Here is a 16,152-nt window from a genome sequence, read left to right on the forward strand (position 1 = left end):
AGCGTCACTCGGACGCTCGAGCGGCTGGAAGTCTGGCTGGTTCCCTCACCGACTCGATGAGAAGAGACCCACGTTTCTCCTCTTCCCTCCTTTGATCTCTAGAGCGGGGTCCTCCGGAGCGCCTTCACCCATTGGCTACGCACCCACCCTCCTCTCTCGCGTGCCTCAGGTGTAGGAACTTCCAACCGCTGCCCCGCCTTCCTTTTGCGTTGCTCGATGGGGGCTTTGCTCCCCCGAGGTCCTATTCCCCTGTGCTGGGTGTGTTTTCATCACGATTTACCCGGGGAGCTTCGTCGTGCCCATACCATTTTAAGTTAATACACGGGGCTGCAATACAATTCGGCCTGGGGGGGGGGGGTCGACCAATTTCCTGGCCCTGGGAAACCGTGGGACATCCCCACGAGGGGGCCCTCGGGTAAAAACCCATCGTGTCAGGTGACCCCCCCGCGAGACCCTACGTGGGTGCATGTGTGTTTTAGAGGGGGTGTGCGTGCGTTCGTGTGGGGGGTTGCGAGGGGACAGCAGCGTTGGCAGAGTGGCTCCGTTGCTGTGGCACCAAACACCACCACTAGTCCGGAGGTGGCTGCGTGCGCGCAAGTGCCGAAAGAGCCGCACCTCCGCTCTCCACGGCTCGCGCTAAAAATAGCTATAGGAATATGCACACGCCCCTCCCGTGGGGTCAGCTTTACTCCGCCGCGGTGGCTGGAGCGCAAGCACACGCCTCTCCCCCCCCCCTCCTGTGCGTCGGCTTTAATCCCCTGTGCAAATCCGCACGCGGGCACGGGCACGCGGGCAAAACGGTGGCCGGATTGATGATAATGTACGTGCGCCCCCCACCATTAATGCGGTGTGTAAACACGCACGCGAGCGTCAGCGATTGTTTATGATGGAATACATGCGCGCTTCACACGCCCGCACTAGCACCACATCTACGCTCTCCCCACACACACAGGAATCACGCGGCTCCACGGACACGGGAGCCGTTAATGAATTACTACCCGCGCTGCCTCACACACACACACACGCTCGAATTACACACCACGCCGACACTTTCCCCACACCCACAGAAATCACACCACACGGATCCCCTGTGCTAAAGTTTATTGATGGCGCATCTATAGCAAGCCCTGGGTGGCCCGGAGTAAATACCCACCGAACAGTGCCGAGCTTATCCCTATTCAATCCCTGAGTGCACTCTCCCCCCCTACTTCTCACCTCGCAGACGTACTCACGGTGTCTCACAGACGTGGTAGGAGTCGGAAAGACGAGGGTACGAGAGGCCTTTGCCTGGGGTCGAGTTGTAGCTGCACTCGCCAGCATCCCTCGGACGCTGTGAGCGGCTGGGAGTCCGACCGGGTAGCACGTCTGCAGAAACACTAACATTTCCTCTCTTCCCTCCCTTTGTCAAAAAATCTAGAGTTACGTGGTGTGACCCTGCGCGGCCAATCGGGCGCCTACCTTTCGATTTTAAACCAATGCCCCGCCCTTGCCTGAAGTGGTGCCTCTGGAGCGCCTTCACCCATTGTTTACGCACCCGCCCTCCCCACCCCCGCCACACCCGGCCCAGCCAGGGTGGCCATCCTATGGAGGTCCAGCTTCATTCGGCTCAGGAATTTCCCTCCCACCTCCTCTCATGCGCTGCTCGCTGGATGTTTGCCCCCGAGGCCCCATCTATCTATGCTATGATTGCCCGGTGAGCTTCGTTGTGCCCATACAATTGTAAGCTAATTCACGGGGGCTGCAATGCAATTCAGCCTGCGGGGGGTCGGACAATCTCCTGGCACTGGGAAACCGTGGGACATCCCCGCTAGGGGCCCCTCGGGTAAAAACTCATGGTACCAGGTGACCCCCCCACGAGACCCTACGTGGGTGCGTGTGTGTGTTGTGGGGGTGTGCGTGCGTTCGTGTGGAGGGGTGCGAGGGGGTCGCAGCACCGGCGAAGTTGCTCCGTTGCTGTGGCACCACAAGATACCACCCTTATGGCGTTCTTGGTTTTGTGCCCAAATGACCCATTTGCTGCCAACCTACTCTACCATTAAGTTCCCTCCTACTATACATGGACTGCTAAAAAAAATGGAAGTGAAGTGCTGCTGACCATGAATTGGATGCCTTAGGACGAGTCTACACAGTTCATCCCAACAATCAGTAGTGCTACTTTCTCCCAATGTTTCTCCATGTTGCCAAAGGGCACAAATATTTCCAAAGACCTATAAACAGTGAAACGCGTTGTCTGTCAAACATACAGGGAAGCTTGCAATCTTCGTGCAATTCTTGGGCATGATCAACATCTTCATAAAGCTATGACAGAAACGTCTGTTGGTCAGTCTCCTTTCCAACTGACATTGCTCTTCTGCATGAATCTTCAAGTTTGCAGCCCATCTAACCCCATAGGACTCTGCCAAAAATACAAAGAGGGCATGAGTGAGGACATCCTCCACGGAGCTCAATGACAAAATCCAAACCTCGACGTCAATTTTTTTGATGTCATCTTCAACTAGGCCCTCATTCTCCTTCACGACAAACTGCACTTCATTACTGGACTACCAATGCCCTACAGGGACAACCTGCATGCTCTTGCTCAAGAGATCCCACGTGAAATATGCTATTATGCTTTACAGATTCTTAAATTTATTTAGGAAAATTTACCAAAGCTGATGGATGCACAAATAGAAGCCTACACAGAAATCTTGGAATACTACAAATCGAGTCATTTTTATCCTTGATGCACCTGCAAGTACTGGGAAGACCTTTGTTTTCAAACTGCTCCTCGCAAAAGCTCGCCAGAGAGAGAAAATTAGTCTAGCTGTGGCTTCATCGGGGATTGCTGTGTAAGTCGATGTGTATGTGTGAGTCGATGTGTGTGTGTTTGAGTCCATATGTGTGTGCGTTTAGGTCCATGTGTGTGTGTAAGTCGGTGTGTCTGTGTATTTTTTGCCCGGGTAACGCCAGATGTCTGTGTGTGTACGTCGCTGTGTGTGTGTAAGTCAAAATGTGCATGCCAGTCCATGTGTGTGTGTCAGTCGCTGTGTGTGTTAGTAAATTTTCTGAGCATTTCTGTGAGGTCCTGGGGGAAGGGGAATCCCTCAGCCTAGAAAACATCGTGGGACAACGTGGGGATGACTCTGCTGAGGCTGCAGTGCCTCAAATATTGGAGGAAGAAGTCACGCCCTGTGAGTGGCTGGCTGAGGTGCCATCCGTTGAGGAAGTACTGAAGGCGATCCAGAGTCTGAGGCCAGGAAATGCACTGGGCAGAGATGATCTCCCAAGCGAAATGCTGAGGGACGGAGGCGTTTGTGCGCAGACTGCCCTATATGGCATCATAACAACAGTCTGGGCCACTGGACGGGTTTTGCAGGATTGGAAGGATGCCCTGGTGGTCCCCCTCTTTAAGGACAGACTGTCACCACTACAGGGTCATTTCACTCCTCAGTGTGCCGGGAAAAGTCCTGGCAACGAGTATTCAACATCGCCTTGCTAGGCGCGCTGAGGAGAGGCTTGCGGAGCCCCAATGCGGTTTCGGGAAAGGGCGGTCCTGCACAGATGCAATATTTTCTGTCCGTCTGCTATAGCAGAGGTGTAGGGAATTCAAACAAGACCTATATCTCTGCTTTATTGACTTGGTCAAGGCCTATGATACCATCAGTAGGCCTGGGCTTTGGGTTGTTCTTCATGCTTTCGGAGTCCCTGACCCTCAGCTCACGCTCATAAGGACCTTCATGATGGTGAGCAGACCTGGGTAAAACTACGTGGCCGGGAGTCAGAGCCATTCCCTATACACCTTGGGGTGCTACAACATTATTTAACATCTATTTCGACCACGTAGTTCGTGAAACCTTCAGTAGCTGTACCGGAGGAATTTCCATCTGGTACAGATACAATGGGAGGCTGATCGATGCCAGGGTGCGGCCAAGGGATGGCTCCTTATTGGTCAACCAAGTTATGTATGCCGACGACCTGGTAATTACGGCTCACTCAGAGGAGGAGTTGGAGGCGCTGCTGCTGAAACTGGAGTGTGCCACTAAGAGGTGGGGCCTTACCATCAGCCCCACCAAAACAAAGTACCTGCCTGGGTATTTTGTACCATCGGGCACTCCACCCCCACAATTCCCAATCGGTGATGGGGCAGTTGTGGAGAGAGTGGAGAGTTTCCCATACCTGGGCAGGTTGCTCATGACCGGCTACAGTTTAACAGCAGTGGTCTCACTCCATATCAGTCGAGCTCCATTATCTTTTCATCGGTTGCATAACGCAGTGTGGAAGCTACCTGGTCTGTCGCTCAGCACAAAGCTTCGGGTCTTCTCGGCCACAGTCATTCTCTAAATTCTCTATGCTTGCGAAACGTGGACCCCCCTAATGGAACATCTCCGCCAGTTAGAAACATTTAGACTGGTCTGCCTACGATCAATCCTGGGTTTAACCAGGCTGGATTGTGAGCTCACAAATCCTCCAAAGATCTGGACAAAGTCCCATCGGTGAGCTCCTCCGGTAGGCAAGGCTGCGTTGGCTGGGCCATGTAGCCCGCATGCCCAATCATTGCATGCCCAAACAGCTTTTGTTCAGCCGGATCGAGGGGGCGAAACGGGCGCGGCATGGTCTAGAGAAGAGATGGAGTGATATGGCAGAGGAGGGTGTGGAGCTGAGTAGACTTGCCGATGACTGGTGTTGTATACGGCCCTTTTCCCACAATTAATATCCATAAGAATATTTGCTGATATATACATATAGATTTTTTTCTTTCATGACAAAAAATAATTAATAAAACAGCCAGGCACACCGGAAAACCATATGTCGATCATAAAAAAGCCACAAATAAATAATGAAATAATAAACTCTCGAAGGAGGATGTCAACAGCTATCTGCGAAGATCTCCAGATGAACAAGTGTTTGATGTGCCCTAAGAAAGGGTCTCTCAGAGGTCAGATCTGCCAGGCAGGTAGACACATCGACGCCAACGGGTTAAACCATTTTTTTTCCTTTTTTGACGTTAAAACGGTTACAATTAAAATGCAATAACCGGAATAAGCTAAAATTAGCGATCCTCACGCTTACTCCAATTAAGACCAGGCCACCAGATACATCAGTGAATCATTATCCAATTATTAATTCGATATCATATGATTTTCACCTTTAATACTTTCACTGTTAAATCACAAGCTTGGGGACAGAAATACCGAGTCACATCAAAGGTTTTCGAGAAGGAATGAGGCGAACGGGCAAACTTACGAAACGAGTAAACAATATTCCAAGAAACCCTGACCACCTTTGTTTCTCTCGCAGCGCGGGGATACAGGAATTACAACCCTGGCAAGGGGCCATCTGGAGCAAGCCAGACGGGTTTAATGAGAAAACACACCCCACCCCACACACAACAACCAGGCGAGCAGGTTTTAAGTTAAAGAAATTGCAATACACAATTCACACAAAATATTAATAATGTGTTCACCTTAAACGATATTCCATTATAGAACCTTACAGAACCAAGGGGCATGTCACAGACAATCAAGAAACGGACCTCTTAAGCTCAGGATAATATTTTTTTTTAATAACTCCATCATAACAATGCGAATCTCGGTAAACCAAGAGGTGCGTCGGGAGGGCAGAGTTACAAACCACGAGCCTTGGTGAACATAAGACCAAATGGTACTTGAGAAACATTAAACCGAAAGCAGCCAGAGAGAAAGGTACTCCCGGCCGCCTTTGTATCTCCCGCAGAGCGGGAGATCATTATCGCAAAGGCCATCTGCACACCCGACGCAGGACTTATTAATGACCCCACCCCACAACTACGCAGCAAAGCCTGGCAAGCAAGTTTTTAAGTTAAAAGAAAATCGCAATACATCTATATGATAAGACACGGAATGACGAAAATTAATAAAACTGAATAAGAGCCAAGATAACGGGGTGGATCAAACTGGTTGAATATAAAATCGAAATGATATTTGAGCGATGTTAACTCAAGGTATATATAAAAAGATCCCGGCAACCTTTGTCTCTCCCCGCAGCACGTGATAAAATATACATACGCTTGAAAGAGCATCTTCATTTGGAAATAAAATCAAATACCCCAAATCACAAACAGAATTATATATGCGAATGGTACGATACGCTGTCAGATGAGAAATGTTAAACTTTAAAAACTAACCATTTCTTTGTGCGTCGGAAACGTGTACAAAAAGGGGGGGGGGGGACCCGCGGGGGAACCCGCCCCTCCCTCTGGATGGACAGCGTAGACAGACAGACGCCTTCGAGATGAATCGAAGCGTCCGTTTCCCTTGATGGTTTATGGCTTGAGGAAGACCCGAACAGAACCATGTCATAAATGACACAAACATACACACTGACACATGAACCCCCACCGCCGACACACAACCAGATCAAAGGTAGCTCCGCCTCGTGAGGAGCCAAAAAGGAGAGATTTTGGCGTAAAAATGAGCCGTTCCAGCATTGAATTCAACTCATCAGCCCGCGGGGCCAGCTCAACAGAAAAAGACTCATCTCAACTCATCTCAGCAGAAGACCAGCCACCACCGACGCCGGAGGCGCCTCTACAAACTCGCCAAATTTGCGAGTGTCGCCGATTGGCGACACGCTGCCCGCTGTTGGCGGCCAGCGCAACCACGAGCAAATCGTGAGCTTGCAATCTACAACCACGCCGACGACGGCGCACCAGCGTGCCAGCTGCTCGCAGACGTACTGCGAGCATCATCTACCGACGGAGGGGACGCCCACGACAAGCAACCCCACCAACAACCGCGCCGCTGCGAGCGGGCATGCTCCTAGCATCATCTACCGGACGGTCATCGCAGCTACAACAACGTATCAACCTGTCAACTCGTCAACCGACGTCAGCCGAGTCCGAACCAACTACTGAAAGGAGAATCAACTGATACGTATGATACACTGTCCCCCACTACACGACAAACCAGACGTCTGCTTGAAGCAAAGAATCGATTCTGAACATTGGCCTACTCTTTCATCATTCATACCACTCAACACACACGAGTCATTATCAAAAGCCTAGAACCTCAAGCCAGTAAACCGTCCGTAACTGTGAGAGCATCGCAACGACCGAGTGAACAATCCGTCGTTTATAAGTGTTCATAATTTCCCTCGTTAATATTTTGTTGGGGCTGTATTTCTAATCGCATAAGTTACCTTCAACGGAGCGCAGCTCACGGGGGGGGGGGGGGGGGGGGGGGGGGGGGGGGGGGGGGGTGAATAGCGTGTTCAACCGGTTTCCCTGTCAGGGATCCGGAAACAATTCATTAAAAGATTGGTCCAAGATGAGAATCTCAAAGGAAAACATTTGAGTTACGTGGTTCCGGTCACTTGGAAGTATTTGAGTCGTTCGTTTTTTCCTATTGCATAATCTTGCCGGTATCCATGAACGAACATGACGAATCTATGAACGCATATTTGTGCCTTTAGGAATAATAATGGTTTGAGTGTCTTTTCACATGAACAGCGTTGCATAATAATCAATCGTCCTACCGGTTAACGTGACAAGAATTTGTGTTAAGGGTCGCGTATGATCAATGACCGAGTGTCTTTTCACATGAATAGCGTTGCATAATAATCAATCGTCCTACCGGTTAACGTGACAAGAATTTGTGTTAAGGGTCGCGTATGATCAATGACCGAGTGCTGTGTTGGTAACAATTCAAGTATACGAATTTACATATGATAGAGTCAAGGTTTTGGTAGAATAGTTTTGCATGTTTTGATCTCTCTCTCAACAACCGATTGATTGCGTTACGCGTCGGGAATTAACCACAGGTGCCGTTATCGAGGTGAAACAACGCAATCGTGATGGCTACCGTGTTAATGCTGTGTTGAAATTCCGAGATTGAGAGTTCTCATATTATCCAAAAATTTAAGTTTAGCTAGAGAATAAAATTGAGTAAAGCAGAAAGGTTGTGTGCGATTCTTTCCGTGATTCTGCATAGAATTGTTCTGCGATTGAGATCTGAATCTTGGGGGACCTATCATAATTACACTAATCCATAATATAATCAATAAACGTTAAATCGAAGATAATCGTATCCTTATCGATAATACGGAATTAAATAACAAAGTCGAGTTGACTCTCTCTCATTCACACTCACAACATCTGCATCACTCATACGATTAATTACGTTATTCCAATAAATAACCAACCTTCGTCACCGAGGCTGGACATAATTATCATAACGACCTGCATTATCATAACCACACCCACTCACATAAACTAATATGAATATCTCTCGAATTAGCATAATTAATGTGCATTACACTAATTAACATAGTTTTGGATAAATTATGCAAATTTAAAATTTCATTTAATTTACATTATTTTCATCAATTTCCATAACACCTACATATACAACACTGGTACCAGCGGTGTGAAGATCGGCCTCTGTGGAGGAGGCTCATGAAGGACGCTACTGGGCAGTTGGAGGCAGTCGCCCTCCAACAACAGAGGGCGGAGGAACAACGCTCACAACAATGAGCGGAGCGCCGGGTGGCTAAAGCACAGCAAGTTGGCACAGTAGGGGGCACAGGTGGTGCATCAGCCAGTCATCTCAGTCAATCTGTGGCACCTGGGTCTGCCCCGTGACCTCCTGCCAGCGGGCGTTCGACACTTCACGTAGCTTCAAGGTGCACAAAGCCTGGCACAAGCGTCGTGACGTCACCGCCACTTAGTGGCGAATGGCCGTTGTTGTTGTTGTGTTAGTCCATGTGTGTGCATGGCTTCATGTGTGTGTAACTCCATGTGTGTATCTAAAGTCCATGTCTGTGTGAGTCCGTATGTGTGTGTAGGCCAATGTATGTGAGTCTATGTGTAGAGGAGTAATATGGGGATGTGACGTCATGCGCGCTGTCCAGTACGATGAGGGAGAGAGCCCTGGAACTAGCCGAGCTAGGAACAGAGTGAAGGTGAAGGACCGAGTAGAGGATCCCTACCCCTGGGAAAGTTATCCGAAACCCTTAATAAATAACTGCCGCAAGCCCTTAATTGAAGACCTGCCTCCGTGTCGTCATTTGCACCTCAACATATGTGAGTCCATGTGTGTGTGTAAGTCGATGTGTGTGCGTGGGTCTATGTTGTAAGTCCATGTGTGTGTCTCTAAGTCGATATCTAAGTCCATATGTGTGCTTAGGTCACATGACATTGACTTCTCCAAGACAGAGGTTCTCTGCAAGCCACCCGGCTACCACGAGATTCGTTCATGAGGACATCCACATATACAAACACAGAGACAATTTCAACTGAGAAGATGGATTCTGGCTTAGTAATCATTGGAAAGACGTGATAAACCATTTCGGTTCTTGATTGATTTATTTTACGGCGACTTTATATAGTGTAGTGTATACCCAGTTACTTTATGTTAATAGCTCAGCTTGTTGGAGAATATATTGAGTACATTGATGTAGTTTACATTTAGTTCTTTCACATCGGTTTATTGTATGATAGTTGGGTAGTTGTAGTTATTTAGCGTCAATATACTAAATGCCTCTGTTGATGTGTAAACTCTGACTTTAAAATAGCTACTTCCGTGACCAGTTACATGCTAATATCTGACTTTAACATCCTGCTAATCAATCACATTAACACAGCTACTTCAATGTTAAATTCTTCTGTTGATATGTAAACTCCTTTGTCAAGGCGCTCTGCTCCTCCCACCCAGCTTAAAATACGCTGCCAAGCTTAGCAGTGTTCATTGGAGCGCTGTCTTTCCAACAGTTGTTTCTTCACCTGAGGAAGGCTACTTGTGTTGTGGCCGAAACGTCGTGAGAATTTTATTTTGTTTTATTTTTATTATTTTATTTCCCTTCTACGTGACTTTACCGAAAGAATCAAGAAGATGAATCCCTGCAGTCACGAAAGCTTTAAATCGAAATTTAAATTTAATTATTGCACTGAAATATACTGCATCAGGTTACATCGTATTAACAAGAAATAAAAAAAATACCACCGTCTGCTTAACAGTGTATGTACAACATACTATTGCGCCATTCAAAACGAGTAGGCCATTGCATGCTGGCTTCTGGGTCAAAATTGAGCAAATTCTCAACATTACCTACAAATCTAGATTTGAAGTTTTCGTGACTGCAGGGATCCATACTCTTTGATTCTTTCGGAAAAGTCACGTGGATATAAAATAAATTAAATCACGTTTCGGGTGCAACACAAGCATTCGTCATCAGGTGGGACAACCACAGCAAGAAACAAATGCTGAAGTGGGCAAAAGGGCTGCTGTGGTTCTCCCACCTGATGACGGACGCTTGTGCTGTGCCCGAAACATGATTTAATTTTAGATCTACGTGACTTTACTGAAAGAACCAAAGAGTATTACCAACACACTACACATCTGGGATGCCACATCAACCATCGCCCCCTACTGACAGGCTCTTGTACACATGCAGGCCGGTGCAGGGCCACCACCTTGTGCCACACAGGGGCAGCTGATACTTGGGGATGCTCTTCGAGTGTTTGAAACGAGATATTATACAAAACTACGAATTACCAGAGGCGATTAAGCAAGCACCATATAAATGCAATTGATAACATGAATGCTTGGGAGCTTATTGGCTCTCGCTCCAGGTTAGAGATATACCCATCCCACAGGTCCACAAAGACTGGTCGCTCTTACCCTGCAGGTTGAACCTAGGTATTGAGTGTTCAACTTCACATGCTTGTCATTAAAGGCCTGTGACAAAGGTACATCTATTGGAGCGACATCATCTCAGGCTTACACATCTACCGGGTCTTCATTTGACTTTGTATTGTCTCGGAGGAAGTCTACCCACACCTCCACTTCCACAAACTGCTGGGTGTTGCCTCGCTCTGCCTCGCAGTCAGAATTCTCCTCCTGCTTCACGTTGCCTCCATCGATGTGAAGGTCTGATTTTGGAGTTGAATCATCTTCACATTTTACCATCACTTCTTCACATTTCACCTTCACCTCTTCATATTTGAACTTGATACCTTTAAAAGTGTTCAAGCTGGGATTTTCTTCCGGTTCTTGTTTGATGAGGGATGGGCTCATTGCGGCACTTTGACTTTCACAAGCTGATTTCAGACTCCACTCCTTGTGGATCTTCTGATGCTTGTGTGTTCTCTTGTGTCTTTGAAGACTTGGTGAAAGCGCAAACGCCCTCCTGCACGGAGTGCACCTGAAGGGTTTCTCTCCCGTGTGTGTTCTCTGGTGCTCTACAAGAACAGATGAACGTGCAAACGCCTTCCCACACACACTGCACTTGAAGGGTTTATCTCCCGTGTGTGTTCTCTGGTGTATTACAAGCGTAGATGAAAGTGTAAACGCCTTCCCACACACACTGCACCTGAAGGGTTTCTCTCCCGTGTGTGTTCTCTGGTGTATTACAAGCGCAGATGAACGTGCAAATGCCTTCCCACACACACTGCACTTGAAAGGTTTCTCTCCCGTGTGTGTTCTCTGGTGTTTTTTGAGAGCAGATGACTGTGAAAACGCCTTCCCACACAGAGTACACTTGAAGGGTTTCTCTCCCGTGTGTGTTCTCTGGTGTTCTACAAGAGCAGATGAACGTACATACGCCTTCCAACACACACTGCACTTGAAGGGTTTCTCTCCCGTGTGTGTTCTCTGGTGTGCCACAAGAAGAGATGAATGTGCAAACGCCTTCCCACACACACTGCACCTGAAGGGTTTCTCTCCCGTGTGTGTTCTCTGGTGTGCTACAAGAGGAGATGAATGTGCAAACGCCTTCCCACACACACTGCACTTGAAGGGTTTCTCTCCCGTGTGTGTTCTCTGGTGTGCTACAAGAGCAGATGACTGTGCAAACGCCTTCCCACACACACTGCACTTGAAGGGTTTCTCTCCCGTGTGTGTTCTCTGGTGTGTTATAAGAGTAGATGAAAGTGTAAACGCCTTCCCACACACACTGCACTTGAAGGGTTTCTCTCCCGTGTGTGTTCTCTGGTGTTCTACAAGAGCAGATGACTGTGCAAACGCCTTCCCACACACACTGCACTTGAAGGGTTTCTCTCCCGTATGTGTTCTCTGGTGTTTTTCAAGAGCAGATGACTGTGAAAATGCCTTCCCACACACACTGCACTTGAAGGGTTTCTCTCCTGTGTGAGTTCTCTGGTGCCGTGTCAAATTTCCAGGATGATCCGTGCTGTATGCACACCGGTCGCATTGTTGCCTTGTTGTACCAAACTGTGCCGAGTGCCTTTGCTCCATCAGACCAATTCTGCAGGGGAAGCGACAGAAAAAGCGACAGCTGCAGACAGAAAAAAGACAGAAAAAAATGATATCCACACCATCTGCGCGTCAGTATCGATGCAGAGGAATGCATATATACACAGTAACACATTACGTACACGTCTATACTTATTCATATATTTATTATATAGTGAAAAAATGTCCCAAATTCATCACACGGGCTGTTATGGCATACAATGAGAGGGCAAATGGTCATACACATGCCTGGAAGCCCTCGTACCTTCAAAATGAATGTTAACCAAAAACTCCGAGCACACAATTTCGGCTGTCCGGCTTCAAAAGGAATATTTATGAAAGCTAATTTCAGCTGACATAGCAAAGAGTGTTGACAATAATACCATTTGTGTTATGCAGAAATGCATAAATTAATGTTCAATCGCAACTTAGAAGTGTGAAGCCAGGCACAGATGTCCTTGAATGCTGGGATGAACAGTTCCAACTTCAGCTGCACGTGTGCTGTGATAACTTCCTGACTCCATTCTTACAAAGAGTTCCAGAGGAAAACAAAAAAACTACTACTGTTTTGATATAACCTACGTGCTCAATAGAGTTAATAGACTTTACTGCAAATACAAACTTGACACTGGCATGGTTAACAGGTGGTGTGTCCAGACCCATGCCTGACCACCTTCATCTGCTCTGTATTAATGCTTCCTTACTCCACCAAGTAATTCATTGAGGATCAATCAACACTGTCACACACTCAGAGGCGGAGTCAGGATTTTCAGGTAGGGGGGGGCAACCCCTCCTTCAGGGAAGTCGTGTACTGTATACGCAACTGCGTACAATTCTGTGATTTGCGTGTACAGTGAGGGAAAAAAGTATTTGATCCCCTGCTGATTTTGTACGTTTGCCCACCGACAAATAAATTATCACTCTATAATTTTAATGGTAGGTTTATTTGAACAGTGAGAGACAGAATAAAAACAAAAACATTCACAAAAAACGCATGTCAAAAATAGTATAAATTGATTCGCATTTTAATGAGAGAAATAAGTATTTGACCCCTCTGCAAACATGACTTAGTACTTGGTGGTAAAACCCTTGTTGGCAATCACAGAGGTCAGACGTTTCTTGTAGTTGGCCACCAGGTTTGCACACATCTCAGGAGGGATTTTGTCCCACTCCTCTTTGCAGATCTTCTCCAAGTCATTAACGTTTCGAGGCTGACGTTTGGCAACACGAACCTTCCAACTCCCTCCACAGATATTCTATGTGATTAAGGTCTGGAGACTGGCTAGACCACTCCAGGACCTTAATGTGCTTCTTCTTGAGCCACTCCTTTGTTGCCTTGGTCGTGTGTTTTGGGTCATTGTCATGCTGGAATACCCCCATCCATGACCCATTTTAAATGCCCTGGCTGAGGGAAGGAGGTTCTCACCCAAGATTTGACGGTACATGGCCCCGTCCATCGTCCCTTTGATGCGGTGAAGTTGTCCTGTCCCCTTAGCAGAAAAACTCCCCCAAAGCATGTTTCCACCTCCATGTTTGACGGTGGGGATGGTGTTCTTGGGGTCATAGGCAGCATTCTTCCTCCTCCAAACACAGCGAGTTGAGGTGATGCCAAAGAGCTCCATTTTGGTCTCATCTGACCACAATACTTTCACCCAGTTGTCCTCTGAATCATTCAGATGTTCATTGGCAAACTTCAGACGGGCATGTATATGTGCTTTCTTGAGCAGGGGGATCTTGCGGGCGCTGCAGGATTTCAGTCCTTCACGGCGTAGTGTTACCAATTGTTTTATTGGTGATTATGGTCCCAGCTGCCTTGAGATCATTGACAAGATCCTCCCGTGTAGTTCTGGGCTAATTCCTCACTGTTCTCATGATCATTGCAACTCCATGAGGTGAGATCTTGCATGGAGCCCCAGGCCGAGGGAGATTGACAGTTCCATTGTGTTTCTTCCATTTGCAAATAATCGCACCAACTGTTGTCACCTTCTCACCAAGCTGCTTGGCAATGGTCTTGTAGCCCATTCCAGCCTTGTGTAGGTCTACAATCTTGCCCCTGACATCCTTGGAGAGCTCTTTGGTCTTGGCCATGGTGGAGAGTTTGGAATCTGATTGATTGATTGCTTCTGTGGACAGGTGTCTTTTATACAGGTAACAAGCTGAGATTAGGAGCACTCCCTTTAAGAGTGTGCTCCTAATCTCAGCTCGTTACCTGTATAAAGGACACCTGGGAGCCAGAAATCTTTCTGATTGAGAGGGGGTCAAATACTTATTTCCCTCATTAAAATGCAAATCAATTTATACCAATTTTGACATGCGTTTTTCTGGATTTTGTTGTTGTTATTCTGTCTCTCACTGTTCAAATAAACCTACCATTAAAATTATAGGCTGATAATTTCTTTGTCAGTGGGCAAACGTACAAAATCAGCAGGGGATCAAATACTTTTTTTCCCTCACTGTAACTGCTTTGCCGTTACTTATTGCCAATTATGGACTCGGACTGTTGTCCTCTCAAGAGTCCCTGGCACGTAATAATATGCCACATGGTGGCAGTGGGGGTCGCAAAATGCCGATTTATCTACATATAAAAGGGAAATGTGTGGATACGTGTCTGTTCGAAATGTTTAGCATACTTCCTAACGTGCCACACACTTAAAATTTGGCATATGGGTAGGTTCCATACTGTATACAATGTAAAACGTATAAAAATAGACTTTTGTATTTTGGGGGGGAGAGGGGGGGAAATTACCATGAAGTGTGTGACATCAACCCACATCACACCTGAGGTAAGCGGTCTGTAATGCTTACTCCTACCATATGGCTCTTCGCGCGCCGTACTTCTAGAGCTGTTAACAGCGTGCCGGGAGATTTTAGGTGGAGCTTCGCTCTTGGCCGATGAAGTCAATGGCTTCTCGGAGTTTCAATACATATCCGTGCGAAGAACGGGTACAACTGCTATCTAAATATGAAGCAGAAATTACATGTTTGTTTGTGTGAAGTAGCAAAATCTCTCCAACGCTGAGCTCTGGCGTCATGAAATTTGCACAGCTTATGCTGTCTGGAATTTCGAAATGAACGCGACTTTTTTTCAGCTCGCCACGTCATTCCCTTCCCGAGTGGCCAAAATCGACCTTACGTAGAAGTGGGTTAAGGTTGAATTTCCTTGAGTCAAACATCCGATTTAGGTAAATTGATTCGTTTCGGCTTTTTTTCTTGCAAGCATACATTTTTTCAGGGTTTTTCAGTCAAATATGAGGGAATATGAAATTAATCCAAGACTAGAATCCAAGTCCCGGGCGAAGCCGGGTAGTGAAGCTAGTTACTAATAAACCCCAATAAGAAATTAGGGATTTCGATCGGATCGTTTGGGGGGGAAACGTGCAACCCCGCCCCACTAGCTCCGCCACTGTCACACACTGGCATGGTTCACAGGTGGCGGTGTGTCCAGACCCACGCCTGGCCACCTTCACCTGCTCAGTATTAATGCTTGCGGATCAATCAACACAGCCGAGGCTGCGTGTCTCTCTCTCCCCGTGGATTTCCTTCCCGATCCCCCGGATTCCCCTCACATGTAGAGAGTGAACACCGCCACGCTGTTGACAAGCCTCACCTTGTGTTGTGGGCAGGTCGCTTCTGAAAACAAGAGTGTTGTAGCAGCTCAAGCGGGCTGGGCCTGGTAAAAAACAAACAAAAAAAACCGGTGTGAATATTTAAAGTAAATCAAAGTTACAAAGTGGCGAGTTGTGTGAAGCCAAATTAAACTTAAGCGAGATAATTGAAGCAAACGCGATCAGGCGAGAGCAGGAGGCAAGGCCCCGCGTTGTAAAGTTTCAACCTGGACATCGCTTCCATGCTCGCTGCTACTCAATTGACATCCCTACGAGAGAAAGAGCGAGGCTCTACCTCGGTAAACAACAACAACCACCACGACAACCGCGATGAGAATTTC

The 16,152-nt window shown here is 47.3% G+C and overlaps 1 protein-coding gene across 5 annotated transcripts in view; it reads right to left on the minus strand.

Annotated features, from left to right (window-relative positions):
• Positions 1–5,521: 5,521 nt before the first annotated feature.
• The window catches only part of LOC142907714 (uncharacterized), a 43,223-nt gene continuing 32,592 nt past the window's right edge, over positions 5,522–16,152 (minus strand). For 3 of the 5 annotated variants that reach the window (XM_076057366.1, XM_076057367.1, XM_076057369.1), the window contains 2 exons: positions 15,814–15,876; positions 5,522–12,249 (listed from right to left, as the gene is read on the minus strand). In XM_076057366.1, the coding sequence (XP_075913481.1) occupies positions 10,734–12,249; positions 15,814–15,876 (1,579 nt within the window). In that variant the 3' untranslated portion in view covers positions 5,522–10,733. The remainder of the gene's footprint in view (positions 12,250–15,813; positions 15,877–16,152) is intronic. The other 2 variants (XM_076057368.1, XM_076057370.1) reach the window with 1 other exon arrangement.

This window comes from Petromyzon marinus, chromosome 82 (genome assembly GCF_048934315.1).
Source record: "Petromyzon marinus isolate PM22_M1 ecotype Great Lakes invasive population chromosome 82, UKy_Petmar_22M1.pri1.0, whole genome shotgun sequence".
NCBI lineage: Eukaryota > Metazoa > Chordata > Hyperoartia > Petromyzontiformes > Petromyzontidae > Petromyzon > Petromyzon marinus.